Source organism: Cheilinus undulatus, linkage group 6 (genome assembly GCF_018320785.1).
Source record: "Cheilinus undulatus linkage group 6, ASM1832078v1, whole genome shotgun sequence".
Classification (NCBI taxonomy): Eukaryota; Metazoa; Chordata; class Actinopteri; order Labriformes; family Labridae; genus Cheilinus; species Cheilinus undulatus.
The window spans coordinates 39,941,249-39,957,883 of NC_054870.1; the positions used below are offsets into that span (position 1 = coordinate 39,941,249).

General features: G+C 40.0%; 1 protein-coding gene across 4 annotated transcripts in view; it reads right to left on the reverse strand.

Annotated features, from left to right (window-relative positions):
* The window catches only part of ldb1a (LIM domain binding 1a), a 39,294-nt gene that overhangs the window by 18,386 nt on the left and 4,273 nt on the right, over positions 1-16,635 (reverse strand). For all 4 annotated transcript variants that reach the window (XM_041790384.1, XM_041790385.1, XM_041790382.1 and 1 more), the window contains 2 exons: positions 13,198-13,269; positions 5,778-5,884 (listed from right to left, as the gene is read on the reverse strand). In XM_041790384.1, coding sequence (XP_041646318.1) covers positions 5,778-5,805 — 28 coding nt within the window. In that variant the 5' untranslated portion in view covers positions 5,806-5,884; positions 13,198-13,269. The remainder of the gene's footprint in view (positions 1-5,777; positions 5,885-13,197; positions 13,270-16,635) is intronic.

Genomic DNA, 16,635 nt, shown 5'->3' on the forward strand with positions numbered 1-16,635 from the left:
TGTCTTGAGGCTCTTTGGTCTTGGATTTTAATAGGGCTCTATAAATACGTTATTATCATTTACACAGCAAACCTGAGCCAGAAATATCGTTATTCTCACACTGTTGCACATACACAGGTGGTAATGGGATACAGCAGCGTGCTTTTTAACAACTCTGCGTCTCTCCTCACACCTTTTGTTTCCAGCACAGCTCCCTGTTATCACCGTCTATCTAAGCATCACCTCGCTTTCATGTTTAAAAGACTCCTCTGCTTCTACATCTCTCACATAGAAAGGTGCGCTTTGATAGAAAATCATTTTTTCCATCCCACACATTTAGTTCCCTCCCTCCTCTTCTCCTCTGGGCTGTGTGGCACATGGCAGCTTTTCCTCTGCCATCGTGTCGGCCTGCAGCAGATGTGACATCACTACACCCCCCCCTCCACCCCACCTTCATCTCTCTGACTCCCTAGCATCTCTGTCTCCCACGCATTCCTTCTCTCTCTCTGCTTCTGCACACACACAGCCATTTTGATCTTGCAAACAAGATCTGAGAGACTCACTCGGGTGGAGAGAGAGAGAGAGAGGAGGGGACGAGGAGATGGGAAGGAGTGAAGGAAAGAGGAAGAAAGGAAGAGAGACGCAGGCTTTCAGCGCAGCGAGATAAAGCTGAGGCAGTCGTGTTGTTGTGTAATGGTAATCAAAAAAAATGCTGGCTGTTTGGCTGCCATCTTGGCTCTGCTTTAAGTCACTTCTCTCCAATCAGGAGCCATGTGACTTTCTGCATGAGGTAACAGCAGTGTGACTGCAAAAAAGGCGAGTGAGGGATGAAGGAGTGACAGGGAGGCTGAAAAAAGGAGAAGGATATGAGGAAGGCAGGGGAGGGAGGGATGAGAAGAGAGGAAAGCATGCTTGAGTGGGTGCATGGGAGAATGAGGGGAGGGGGGGTATCTTCAGCTCACAGGCAATCTATTTTTACCATTTAGTTAGAACAAAGGATGTGATTGGCTCTGATGTGTGAGGACGGATCTCCTTCATGCGGGGAACAAAAGCCCTAAAAAGGCTGATTCACAGCAAAGGCACAACAACAGCAGGATGACACAGTGTTGTCAACCAAACCAGACAGACAGGAGAAGTCTGTTCTTCATTATGGCCCACATTCTGCCACATGCAAATACGCTGCTCACTCTCAAATTCCTTCATTTCTCAAACGCTCTGACCCAAAAACAACACAAAGACTGGGAGCAGATGAAAAGAGAAAGTGATGTTAGAAGAAGAGAGGATTTGTTTTTCTGATGCAGCTTCACACACAAAGGGGATTGGGAGGATCTTCCATCCACCATCATGCAGGAATGTAAACAAACCGGCCTTCAAATATAATGATTTACAGCACACGCAGAGAGGGAGAGAGCTCGACTGTAACCTGGTGTTGATCAATGTCGTTATCTGAGAGATCCACCAGCCATAACTTGTCCTAACAGGGCTCCTTGTGAAGGTGTAACTGCAAGTGTAAACCTGCGAGTGTTTGTGCCCTTTTTTTTTCGATCGCTTTCCTTGCTGCATCCTTCAAAAACATGTGGCTGCCATTAAAAGTTTCTGCTCTAACAGAGGGAGCAAAAGGAAGCAGAGATACTGGAAAACTACAGGAGGCAGCGAGGAAGTAAGAGAAAAGATCTGAGAGAAAGAACATCAAGCAAAAGCACATCTCTCTAATTTTATTCCATCTGATAGCCGACTACCGATGAATCAGAAGAGCGCCATTAAAATGAAACTGACACTCTAATTCAATCTGAGATCCCCCTGAGCCGATGCTACAATTCAATTTCTGTCTGTTACTCGCTCCCTCGTGCTGCACGGAGCCCATCCCCTGGCACTGTGAGGGTTTCTCTGTACACAAGGCAGCCCGTCTCTATAGCCTGTCTGCTCTCGCTAGGGCACTATTAGAGAGAAATTGTTTCTAAGTCAAACAGGAGAGCAAAGATTACAAGATTTTCTTGATAAAAATTGCCAAAACATGCTGCCCTCCAGATACGGATGTGCAGACAGACTCAGACCCTGGATTGTATTGCTCCTCCTCTGATATAGCAGTACTGGAGAAATGTGTGGATATTCAGCACCAATAAAAACAATGTTACAACAGCAGTAAACAGTTTTTTATGTGACCTTTATTAAATACTCAAAAGAGGGGCATCTACTTGGCCAAGCAAGAAACAATTATGGCTGAATGCTTATGACAACAGCCTTTGTTTGGTTTCTTCTTTGCTGCATCCACTCTCTTTTATACCTAACATACTGAGTCTTTTCAGCTGTTGTATCTTCAACAAAGCAAATATTGAGAATAGATAGTCCTCTTCCCACCTGTTCTGTCTTATAAAAACATAAATTGGCAAAAAAGAGAGTAAAACTCAGAGACTGAGTGTTTGGCCATGCATACTTAGTCAGAAAGATGTCCAGACAGCAGTTTAACAACAACACAGCCAGAACTCAAATCTCAGCAAGTTTTTGTTTACTTTGGAGTCAACAAAAAACCTCATTTCACTCAGAGTTAACCACTTAACAAGTCTCAAATAAACATCTTTTTTTTAGGATATTACAACTAAAAATAACAACTGTATTCCTTGTAATGATTTTAAATATATTCATACCAGTGCTTTAAAATGTACTAGTGTTACTTTAATGAGACATTTAAGTAACTTCAAGCAGCTAAAGTCAATTTTGCTCACATTTTAACATTTGTGATGAATTTGGCGTATTTTACGTGTAATGAGATATTTCTGATGAAAATTAGACAAATCAGGTTTGAGATTTTGCAGTAAAGACAATTAAAATAGTAGTTTATCTTATCATCGGTAACCAAACATATTTTATATTCAACCTTATTAAATGCTCAGCGCTCACTGGTGAAATGCTCAAGGGGAAAGTGACCAGTTCTCCTGGTAGACTGTTACAGCCTTGTCCTTACTCAGTCCCAGGTTTGATTTACTACCCTGGACTATTTGCTGCATCAACTATCTTTTCTGTCTATGTTTACATGTCCTTTCTTTAATAATGCAAAATTTAGGAAAATTATTCATTTTCTCCACCTATCCAAGCTTTAAAAAACACATGACAAAAAAGCCTTGAAAAACTCACAAGGTAAGGTACTGATCAAAGTGCTTTACACAGACAGCAACACTAAATAAGAAATAAAAACATCAAATAGGCAGGGGGTCGACCACAAGCAAAGGGAAGATTAAGAAATACAAATTTAAGACATGAAATTATAAAACAAATTCTTTAAATGAATTCAATTGAACCCTATCGCATCGTATTGTACTGCATCCCATCCCATCATATCCAGTCCTCCCCCATCGCATCACACTGTGAAGTATTATAACAGATCATGTTATATTACATCCTATCATATCGCATTATATTGTATCATATCAAATCATATCATATTAATGGTTGATACTGCATTGTATCAAATAAACGGTAACAAATAATCTCATATTGTATTGTACTATGTACCTTATCATATCATAGTGTTGAGTATCATATCGTAATAATCATTTCATTTTCTATCATAGTGTGCAACCAATCAAACCCTATTGTATGATGTCATCCTGTATCATATCAGACCATACCGCATCATATACATTCCTATGCTGTCCTATCATATCATACTGTGTTGTATTGTAACGTATTGTATCACATCATAAAAAATCGATCACTGATTGCATCATATATTATGTACTTTGTACTATACTGTACCATATCCCATCTTATCATACTGTGTGGTCACATATCATTTGTATCATATTGATCTTATCATATTGTATTTTATTGTGAACCATGTGGTACCAGACTATACTCTAATATATCGGTATTTTTATGTATTGTTTCATTTAATACTGTTATCATATCATATTAGTGTTTAGTATTATATAGTGATGTATTGATTATGTCATATTGTACCATTGTGTGTAACCTACCAAACCCGATTGCATGGGTTCCAAACCTGGGGTCCGGGACCCCCTAGGGGGACACCAGAGATCTCAGGGGGTGCGTGAGGCTTTGTCTGCACTAAGGTTTTAGAGATTAAATTGGCATATATTAACTAAGATCATGGCAAACCTTTACTTAAATAGATTATACAAAGGTCTTTTGGTATAATAATCATATATTAACCTGTTTTCTTTGGGTTTTGTCTATGAAACAATTAAAATTGATGTTTATTTTTGGAAGTTATCGATCACTTTTAAATTTGTGTGGGTCTTGTGGGGTAGGCTTTCCTTAGATCAGTGGTTCTAAAGTGGCAGGTCTGGACCCAAAGTTGGGTCACGGAGCATTTTTCAGTGGGTCGCGACAAGGTGTCTGAAAAAATGGTGGCAAAAGTCCAGAAGTCCTTATTGGACATGCATCGATACCTTTTATTTTTTTCCTGTTTTACTGTGATATTGGGTAAGTTTAAATGTTTGATCAAAATTTCAACTTATTTATCTCCTCTTCTTGCAATAAATGGCTACTTTTCCCATAGTAATGAAGTGATTTCACACATTCTATGAAAAACTGGCAAAAATTGACACAGTAATGGGAAAGAGGGTATGAAATTTCTCAGTTTTGTCCCTTTTTTTGTTCATATCAGCTGTTTTGATCCAGTCATGCTCCAATACTATATCATACTGTACCATGCCGTATCATATCATAGTATTTAGTATTGTACTCACTTAGTGTGAAACCTACCATACCATATCTTATCATATCATATTGTATCATATCCTATCATATTACACTATCATGATAACCTTTTTGATACTCAGAGAGCTGCAAAAAAACATCACTGAAAAAGTGTATTTGCCCTGTTTCTAGTTGAAAGTTTCTTGTAGCACTAACAATAAGTCACATTCACCAGGCAAGTCTAAATAAAAATCAAAGTACTGCAAACAAAAACTTAATCCTGAATTGCTTTTAATATTGTCAAGTTTCTGAAAATGAGATCTTTACCTCAGTTTAAGAAATCTACAGATTTTCCTTGCTGCACTGGCAGTTATTTTCACTTATTAGAAGCAATTTGGGGCTTAATTCTTCTTGTTATATCTTTAAATGTTTATCAGGACTTGCTGAGTGAAAGTGGCTTATATTAATAGCAATTAGATATTGCTGAGACAAATACACTTTGTAAGAGTTAAGCTTTTGCTGTGAGGATAATTAAACTCTTAGGCTGTCTTGTTAAGTACCCTTGTTTAAGCCTATTATGAGAGACAAGCTTCAAAGCTTTAGCAGTGAGTAAATTAAAGTACTTTTGCCACATTCTGCACTGCAATAAATGTGAAAATCAAGTCATCTGACAGTAAAATGTGAATTCAAGCAATTCGTGTAGTCATTAAAGAGCAGAAACAATCAAAGAGAAAACCTACATGGGCCAGATTAAGTGAAGTGAAAGAGTGAAAGAGTCTGCAAGTGAAGTACTTATTGATACCTCAGTGTCTGTGTGTGTGGTGAGACTGAAAGAGCCATTGATCTGCTGCACAGCAAGCTAGCGTGACTGAGAGGCTCTGCTGAACAACTCAATCCCAGAGTGTGGTAGCCTCAGTCCATAACCTTGTTTTAGGACATGTGTGGCGATTGCTTCACCAACACAGTCATGCATCCACTCACACATACACAAAACCCACACTCACACAGCTTGACACTGGCCCTGGGCAGCTTTGCAGCACTTTTTTTTACATAAGTCATCTTTCTGACAGCGCCACTGAGCACTGAGACAGAGGAGGAAAGAGGAAGAAGAAGACACAAGAGAAAGAGTAGACACTCACCGGGACAAGCACAACCTCCAACAGACATCTTCTCACATGTTGGGCTCTGCTCGGAACGAAACAGCTGCACTCAGTCCACACGCTGCTGCTGCTCGCATGGGCTAACTCTGAGGGAAAACAAGACAAGCAGAGGGGTGGAGAGATTAGAGGGAGTGGTACAAAGCAGGGCATGTACAGCACAACTACACTCCTCGCTCTCTGTCAGAGGCAGGAAGTTGGCAGTGGTTTCTCTAGCTGCATCATTAATAGGCATATTGCAACACAAGTGGGAGGGAAAATGAGCGAGGAAGAAAGAAGTCAGTACAGTATGTGAGACTGGAGTAAGTAATAAGGAGCCGAGTGAGGATTTGTGTGCGTGTGAAAGGCGGGGAATGCAGGAGGGAGGCAATTAGAGCAAAGGAAAAAATGTACAAGGTGTGTGTTTGTGTGTGGCAGTGATGCATCGTCCATTTTTGCCCGCTGCTGCTGTGGGAGATAAACATACTCAGTAGGAGCCCAGAGGCAGAGGGTCATTACTGCCAAACAAACACATACACCAAGAACACGTACACAGCCTCATGTGTGACAGATTTCCATCTCTCTTTCTGTCTCTCTTTCTCTCTGGCTCTTTTCTGCTGCTGAGAGAAGACTGGTGTTAATCACTACAGACAGTATCGATTAAAAATGCAAAGCCCACCTGGAGCGCAGGGACACAGAAGACCCATGGGAGGCAGGAAGAGCGTGCATGTTCAACCGTGCACACGCTCTAACCCAACAGGAGCGGCGCGTAAACAATTTGACTCGGCTGCAGACTGTTCTACCCGACAGCCTCTGCCTCTTTTTCCTCCCTTTTTAATCTCACTTCACTCTGTCAATTTAATCTCCTCGTCCTGTTGATATTACCTTGACCTTTCTGCAGCTCATTGTTGCCTGATGTGATTTTGTTTCATTTCCTCTCCCTCCTCCCCCGGCTTTGGTTTCCCTTTTCCCCGTTCATCCCATAACTTCTCTTGGCTCGAGCCAGCCTGTTCTCCCGGCCAATAATCTCATAATCTCACACTTCACTACACAAACACACGAGCACAGAACTGACACCCATGAGCTGGATGTCTTTGTTGCTCATGTGCCTGATCCTGTCAAATGGATAACTGCCTGAGCCTAAGCACTGAGCAAGTGAGACTCACTGCAAGACAAAGTGACATAAAAAGAAATACAACTTACAGAAGGGAGTACAAGCAGTGGGATTTCCCAAAAATAGGTACATGTACCTCAAGGGAAACACCTGAAGTCGTACTTGGAAGAACTGTAGAGTAGCATAACTTGTGTACAAAATAAAATAACTGCAATTTAAGAGTGTGTAAGGACAAGTTAAGGACCAGACCAAGGAGTCTAATGAGCAAATAATTCAAATTCTGGACTAAAATAGTTTACGATAACAGTTAAAATAAACACAGCTTAACGGGAGGAACATGTGGAAAAAGCTGGTTGGGGATCTGCAGTCTGTTTTCACCTTCCAGTAAAGAATGAACGTCCATCTCTTTCAAGAACAACTCACACCTTATGATATTGACACTATTGATGATATTGGTATTGAGGATGTTGTGAATGACGATTAGAATCTATATAATGATGATGTTATCAGACAGCAGCTGTTGATGATAAGAGAATATAAACTCTGATACAGCCTGTATGCTGCATCCGTGCACTGCCTGTCAGCACTTGTGTCTGATCAGCCTTGAAACTGTGATCTTTGGACAAAAGCTTTTCTATGTGAAATTTTAACAGTAAAGGGAAACTGATCTTTATGACTGATTTAAAAGCCTTAATTTTCCATGAATAATTTTTTGCATAAAGCCATTTGTCAGTCCTCTAAATCAGCAGTTTTTAAAGTGGGGGTCAGGGCCCCTGGTGGGGTCATGAGACACTAAGGAGGGGTTCCAGGACGCTTTTCATAAAAAAGAGAAATTAAAATGTTTTAAAGTCATATTTCTTATTTGTAATTGTAAAAAAAAACAGTTTATTTTGAAATAAAGCCATAGAAAATAAACTAGATTTGTGCTTAAATGTGTACAAAAATATGGAAAAATGCTTTAACTATCTCCAGGATGGTGGGGGTCCCAGGTCCCTGGCACTGTTATTTTAGGGCTCACAGGCTAAAAAGTTTGGAAACCCCTGCCCTAAATCAGGGGTGTCCAAACTATAACATGTGAGGTACCTTTAGCCTGTGAACATTCATAATTGTCCCACAGCAAATTCGAGAAATAAAATGCTATATGGCCCAAGGTGGAAAAAGTACACAACCATTGGACTCAAGTAAAAGTACAGTTACTCTAGTTAAAAATTACTTAAGTAAAAATAAAAAGTATCTAACTTATAGTTAAATTACTGAGTATTGAGTAGATACTGAGGAGTTGGGCAGTAAATCTGATCCATAACCAGAGAGCAGATCTCCAGCCAGGTTGTTTAGGTAAAGTCACACCCCTATAATTAGTAAAAGTGAAATAATATGTAAAATACACGGCAAAATTGATAGTGATAAATTTAATGTTTTATAATGACTATGTTGGCCCACACTACATATGGTTAAACTACTCTTTTAAAGTGTTAAATTTTTTACAGTATGACAGAGTTGCAGTTACTCTCGATAATCTTATTGGCAAGGCGAGTCTTCTCTGGCATAAACAAAGCACAGAGTCAACATAATACTAACTCAGTGGATAACTTCACTCAGACTCTAGTTTTTGCTGTGTAGTACAGCTGTTTTAGGATGTGATGCGGAATCATTCTCTTACTATGTGCTTCTGTGTAGCCCACAGAGGTGGAAAAAGTACAAGAGTATTGTACTCAAGCAAAAGTGTAGTTACTCTGGTTAAAACTTACTTAAGAAGAAGTAAAAGTTCTAATTTTAAAATGTACTCAAAGAAAAATGCAAGTATACAAAAAACTACTTAATTACTTTTACTTGAGTAAATGTAGTTACTTTCTACCTTTGAATATGGCCCATATTAGAACATGAATCTTGTACATCTCTCTTGTAGCAGCGATTTGCCTTTTGTCAGTAAAAAAAAAAAAACATTCTAAATGAAGAAGGGGTCTCTTGCACTTCAACCCTTCGACAGGTGGAGGTTGTGGTCAGAAAGGACCAGTATAGTACAAAGATTGTTTCAAGCAAATTCAAAGAAGAAACTGGAGCACATAAGTAACTTTTTATAATTAAATCAGGTGCAGAGGACTGATGTTTCACTGACTGGTTGAAAAAATCCATTGAAACAAACTTAAACTGACCACTGTGGCACGGTTGATCTTACACAGGATCAAAAAATGTCAATGTCCATTCAAAAGTACAATCTTTTTTGTGTTTATTCAACAAAGTTCTCTTAGAAACAATTGGTGAACTATTCAAATTCCCTAGTGCCTGCCAATCCTATCTTACCTTATGGAATCTATCAAAATAACAGCACCAATGAAATCTCAAATTCTCAATACAACAACAATAATAATATCATAAAGCTCTCCTCAAACAAAATGTCAATAAATAAATGCCAAAATCTCAAACTGATGGACTTAAAGACTGTACTGGTGGACCATTTTAGACCATACTGATGGACCATTTTAGACTGTACTGATGGACCATTTTAGACTGTACTGATGGACCATTTTAGACTGTACTGATGGACCGTTTTAGACTGTACTGATGGACCATTTTAGACTGTACTGATGGACCATTTTAGACTGTACTGATGGACCGTTTTAGACTGTACTGATGGACCATTTTAGACTGTACTGATGGACCATTTTAGACCATACTGATGGACCATTTTAGACTGTACTGATGGACCGTTTTGAGCGTACTGATGGACCGTTTTAGACTGTACTGATGGACCGTTTTAGACTGTACTGATGGACCATTTTAGACTGTACTGATGGACCGTTTTAGACCATACTGATGGACCATTTTAGACTGTACTGATGGACCGTTTTAGACTGTACTGATGGACCGTTTTAGACCATACTGATGGACCTTTTTAGACTGTACTGATGGACCGTTTTAGACTGTACTGATGGACCGTTTTAGACTGTACTGATGGACCGCTTTAGACTGTACTGATGGACCATTTTGGACCATAGCGATGTACCATTTTAGACTGTTCTGATGGACCGTTTTAGACTGTACTGATGGACCGTTTTAGACCATACTGATGGACCATTTTAGACTGTACTGATGGACCGTTTTAGACCATACTGATGGACCATTTTAGACTGTACTGATGGACCGTTTTAGACTGTACTGATGGACCGTTTAAGACTGTACTGATGGACCATTTTAGACCATACTGATGGACCGTTTTAGACCATAGCGATGGACCGTTTTGGACTGTACTGATGGACCGTTTTAGACTGTACTGATGGACCATTTTAGACTGTACTGATGGACCATTTTAGACTGTACTGATGGACCATTTTAGACTGTACTGATGGACCGTTTTAGACTGTACTGATGGACCGTTTTAGACTGTACTGATGGACCATTTTAGACTGTACTGATGGACCGTTTTAGACTGTACTGATGGACCATTTTAGACTGTACTGATGGACCGTTTTAGACTGTACTGATGGACCGTTTTAGACTGTACTGATGGACCATTTTAGACTGTACTGATGGACCATTTTAGACTGTACTGATGGACCGTTTTAGACTGTACTGATGGACCGTTTTAGACTGTACTGATGGACCATTTTAGACTGTACTGATGGACTGTTTTAGACCATAGCGATGGACCTCTTTAGACCATAATGAGGGACCATTTTAGACCATACTGATGGACCATTACTTTGGGCTATTTTGAAACGAAGTGTCTTTTCAATAAAAATCGATTTCACTAGATGTATTTACTAAACAGTAAACTAACATTTCTGTTTAATAGATGAATTTCACTCTTTAGGCTTTTGACTATTTTTTATTTTTTGGCTTTTAACCTTTATCTAATATGAAGAGGTACAGGAAATATAGGAGGAGAGAGTTCGGGAAGACACGCACCAAGCAGTGCCAAGACCAGGAACTGATCCCACCAACAGTGCGCTGAGGACTACAGCCTCTGGTTACGGGAACATGTTCGAACTGAGCTAAACTGGCGCCCTGAATGTCACATATTGAGGGAGAATAGCTGTTAGAAGGCAGCAAAGCTGTTAGAAAGAAGCAAGGACTTTTGTTTTCTTGCAACAAGTGCTTCCAAAAGGATTTGCATGTAACTTGCATCCACTTGGTTGAAAGCCAAAGTGCATCAATCACTTTTAAAACAGCTTTTCTATATCAGTTAGTAAAATTCACCCATGAAATGGCACAGGTGGTTAATAATTATTAGCAAATAAAAACTTTATCAAGTGCAGTTTAAATTGAGCAGAGTCGTTAGTTTAAGAAAACAAGTAAGCAATGGAGGTAAGAGCTTAGCAGTTTGACCATACCGTCTTCCTGACCTGGGATGGATCCAGCGGTCAACAGGACCAATCACGGCCCTTGTACAAATCTGATTGGCTATGCTTTAATCCCAAAAAATGATTGACTATTTGCCTTGTCAGTCATTGACAGAAAGCAGAGTTGTAGGCTGTTGTTCTTCTGTAAGCATATTCAGAAAAAAGCAAACTGAACCAAGTTTTGATTGTTTTTACTAACTTTAAATCCTTAAAGGTGAGCTATATTAAAGGGGGTCAGACATCCTTATATTCTGTATGTGAAACAAGTTTGGACACGCCTGCCTTAAAGTGTTTAAAAACTCACTGCATGTGTCTTCCTTTTCAAAAAGCACAACTAACTAATGGTTTCTTAATCAATGTTTTAAAGGAAATAATACATATAAAACTGGGGAATTATCTTAAAGCGATTGATTCAAAGATGCAATTATGCTTCTTTTTTTTGAGTCAGAAAGATATTTATGCAAACACATGCTTAATTTTTGTTTACCAGTATGAAATGATAATAATGATGCACACTTGGAGACAATGCATGCAGCCTTGTAAAGTTGTTCCTCTTGGTTTTCCTTTATTTGGCTGTCTCCTATTTCCATGCTGCTTGTTTGATTTTTTTAAGCTTTGCCCTATTAGTGCTACCTGAGGGAGTTCTGAGCTGTTTTCCCAAAGTTCCCCTGGGATAAATAAAGTATTTATGATCTCGACTCTAAAAAACAAAGCTTTTATAACATCCACTTTTCCATAATTTGTTGACTTCCTTATGGTTTAAAATGATTACAAGTGGACATGACAGATGGTTTGAATTTGTGTAGATAAAGAGCCACTTTGGTCTATTATAAGAAGGAAAACACTGGTCTTATCTCCATGTATCTCCTGCACTAAAGAATCCCCCCTCCTCCCAGTGTACGCTGAGGTCTAACAAACCTCTGATCTCTGCTGTCTGTCACTCACAACCAATCTACTAACAGCAGACAAACAACTGTCGTCTTTGAAACACAAGCTGACAGGCACATTCCCCACACACCCGTACGCAGGCGGCACAGCATCACAGCTAAATGTCATACACAGTGTCAGACACTGTTCTCAGGACCGAGACACAATGAAGAACCCTGCGGGCCTCCTCTTCTTTTTCCCCTTTTTACTTGTCTTCTCTCCTCTCTTTTTATCTCCTTCTTCTCTCACTTTGTCTATTTTCTGTTTCAGCAAGGTTCTCGCTCTGATCTCTCACTGCTTTTCTGTCGCTGTGTCAGTCCTTTGTGCGTGTGAAGGTTGTGGTCTGCAGGTTTGACATTTACAGAAAAATCCTACGACTGTAAAACAGAGAACTGTGAACAAAAGCGGATATGAAGGAGAGAGAAAGCAGACAAAGCCGGAGAGAGAAAAAGAAGTACAAGAGAGGAGGGGTGCATTGATGTGATTTGGGAAATGGCTTCTGTTTCCAGGAGCGATTAGGCTTTGAAGCCGAGCTCCTCACCACTGTCAGGCATGCTCTCCCACTCCTGCAGATGCAGAGAATCCCGCTCCGTCAACACATCCGCACATCGCTCACAAAAAAGCACTGGGAGAATAATGAAGTTCCCCCTCTGTTCGCCTCCTCTCCACTGTGGGAACATACAGCAGCAGCAGCAGCAGCATCATAACACTGTGTGACAGACAGCAAAGTGCCTGCACACAGACACACTAACTGCCTGTCATACTGAGGTGTACATCCTGCAAAAACACACTCTTATGCATGTTCACACTTCAGCACATGCACTGACAACCTTTTTCATCTCAGAATCCCAGAAAAATGTTTTTTTTAAAGCACCTGGTGGCACACTTGTTATCTCAGGTGAGTTCATGCCATTAAAGCTTACCTCTTCTGTCTTTTGTCTTGCAGCTGCTTCTGCAACCCCTCTTTTATTCTCCTTTTCTTTTTTCTCTTTTTCTCTCACAGACAAACACTCTTAAACATCCTCCATCTCTGTGCGCTTACCTTTTGTCTTCCCTCTGCGCCCACGCTCGATCAAAAAAGTCCGCCCGGGTCAGCCACGCAGAGGAAACCAAGCTGCGCCAACAGAGAGAGAGGGAGAGAGAGAGAGAGAGAGAGGGAGAGAGAGAGAGAGAGAGAGATGAGCAGATGCAGATAGGAGACACAAATGGAGAAGAGGAGGGGGGGCTAGCTGTGTGCAAATTGGATGATGAGAAGGAAGGAAGGAGGGAAGGAAGGGGGAAAAAGAGGGGGGGGCAGTTCTCAGCTGCACTGGTATGAATATGACGCAGAGGCAGCAGCCAGAGCCACTTCTCCTCTCCTCTCCATCCCTCCATACCCACTGAGAGAGCAAGAGAGAGAAAGAGGGGGAGAGAGGGCACTGTATCCATGGCAACGGCAGAGCAGCGGTAGGTAGGTAGCAGTTAGGAAGTGTGTAGGGGCATGGTGGTGTGTTTGTCTCTTTCACAGTCTAACAGAGACAGGATCATAAGTCTTTCAGATGTACAACACAACAAACCTCTGGTAGACTCAACCTGCTGAAACAACACAAGGCTCCAGAACTACACACTCTAGCACTAAGGCTGCCAAAACATTCAATACCTGGACGCTTTTTGATACCACACCTTTATAAATGATACAGTCTCAATTATTTAATTGTCTAAGGTCGTCTATTTAATTGGACAGGAGCATAGGAGAGGATACAGGGCTTTGATAAAGTATGTGCCCACTTCCTGGTTTCTTTTTTTTTTCCATGTATCACAGTGAAATGTTTCAGATCATTAAACACATTTCAAAATTAGATGAAGATAATGATGATTTCAATCTTAATTAGCCACATTTTTTGGAAAGCTGAGTTCAGTTTCACAAGCCACACTCAGGCCTGATTACTGCCAGACCTGTTGAATCAAGAAATCCCCTAAACAGAACCAGTCTGACAAATAGGCTTAAAGATCTCAAAAAGCAACACAACATGGCGCCATCTAAGAAAATTTATGTGAATTCATGTAAGTCATTGACATCTATCAGTCTGGAAAGGGGCACAAAGCCATTTCTAAGGCTTTGGGACTCCAGGGAACCATGTTGAGAGCCATTACCCACAATTAGGGAAAAATCTGACAACTCATCCAGGAGGTCACAAAAAAAACAGAATATCTAATGACCTGCAGGACCCACTTGACTCAGTTTAAGTCAGTGTTCATGATTCAACGATAAGAAGGAGACTGAAACAAACATGGCATCAATTGGAGTTCCAAGGCTAAAACCACTCCTGACGAAAAGGAACACAAAGGCTGGGCTCACATTTACCAAAAACATCTTGATGACCCTCAAGACATTTGGGAAAATTTTCTGTGGACTGACAAGACAAAAGATGAACTTTTTGGAAGGTGTGCAGCCCGTTACATCTGGCCTAAAACTAACAGCATTTCACAAGAAGTAGACATTGAAAACACACACATTGGGAAGCAGGTGGCCCAGTGGTTTGAGGCGCGCCCCTTGTACACGGTCCGGTTTGAATCCGGCCTGTGGCACTTTCCCGCATGTCTCTCCCCAGCTCTCTCATCCCTGTTTCCGGTTCTGTCCACTGTCCTCCTCTATTAATCAAGGCATAAAAAAGGCCAAAAAAATCTTTTTAAGAAACACATGCATTGATGCATTTGGCACACCTGCCAGGCCAAACTTAAAAATGATATTAATACTAATAAAAACTGTAAAATTCTTACACAGTGCCTTCTGACAAATCAATTACTGACTCCAAATCCAGCGGGATTTCAGGGAAAGGTCATATAAGACAATTTGATTATAAATGCCAGGATAGCTAATGATCTGCATATCCAAGGTTCAAGGTAATTCTTGGAAGAACTGAAAATATTTTGAAGGCAACTCTGATGATGCCAGAGGGCACCTTGATTGAGAAAGGCTGGCCTAGTGAAGTCTGGACTCTGCAAAGAAAAGTGGGCCAAAATTCCTCCACAGTGATGTGAGAGACTCACTGCCAGTTATTGCAAATGCTTGCTTGCAGTTGTTGCTGCAGTGGATGACACAACCAGTTATTAGAATTAGAGGGTAATTACTTTTTCATGTAGAAAAATCAAATTAAATTATCATCTAAAAACTGCATTTTGTATATACTCCAATTCTCTGTCTAATATTAAAGTATGTTTGATGATTGGAAACATTTAAGTGTGAAAATTTTAAGAAGAAATTAAGAAGTAAGCAAATACTTTTTCACAACAGTATAGCTAAACTGAGCATCGTCTCATTAAATCATAGCTTCTTGAAAGCACAGACAACCTATCCAAAATTTAAAATATGCCCATGCTGACATAGAAAGTATGTTTTCCATCCGCTCAATATATGTCTACGATAAACTTAAGATAAGCGATAAACTTCAGTTCCCTGTAAAAACAAATGGTGTGATAACAACTTCAGTGTTGAACCAAATACAGTCATGGATGAAAGTATTGGCACCCCTGTTTTGGGGTTATTTTGTTGCCTCTGGCACTGGGTGCAAGGAATCATGAAATCTGGAGACTATCAAAAAATTTTGGGCTGCAATGTAGGGCCTAGTGTCAGAAAGCTGGGTCTGCATAAGAGGTCATGGGTGTTCCAGCAGGACAATGACCCCAAACTAACCTCAAAAAGCACCGAGAAATGGTTGGAGACAAAGTGCTGGAGAGTTCTGAAGTGGCCAGCAATGAGTCCAGATCTAAATCCCACTGAACACCTATGAAGAGATCTTAAAACTGCTGTTGCAAGAAGCGCCCTTCAAATCTGAGAGACCTGGAGAAGTTTGCAAAAGAAGAGTGGTCCAAAAATCCAGTTGAGAGGTGTAAGAAGTTAGTCAATGGTTATAGGAAGCGATTGGTTTCAGTTACTTTTTTCCCAAAGGTGTGCAACCAAATATTAAGTTGAGGGTGCCAATAATTTTGTCCAGCCCATCTTTTGAGTTTTGTGTAAAATTATTTCAATTTTGTCTTTTTTTCTTCAGATTTTTTGTGTTGTTCCTATGCACATAAAGCAAATAAACATGTGAACACCAAAAACATTTGTAATTGTAACAATTTCTGGGAGAAATGGTGTATTTTCTAGAAAAATTCCAGGGATGCCAATACTTTCGACCATGACTGTATTTGTTTTAAAACCTATTCAAAAGAACATTTTTTCTCAGATAACTGATGCTTCAGTGAATTGTTGGTGAGGCAGTAATTGAGTTTTTAATAAGGGTTTATCAAACAAAAAAGGGTTTATCAAACTCTAAGATTTAACCTATCATTTAATATGCTATAAATAAGTGTAAAACTGTAAAGCTGTCTGTCAGGCATCTCTATGGTGATGCTTCTGACACTGTTGGAAGCTGGTTGAGCTTTTTAACCATCTGCTTTTCCTTCCCAAAAATGATGCATATTTCTACATACATCCACATTTATTAAATGCAATTCA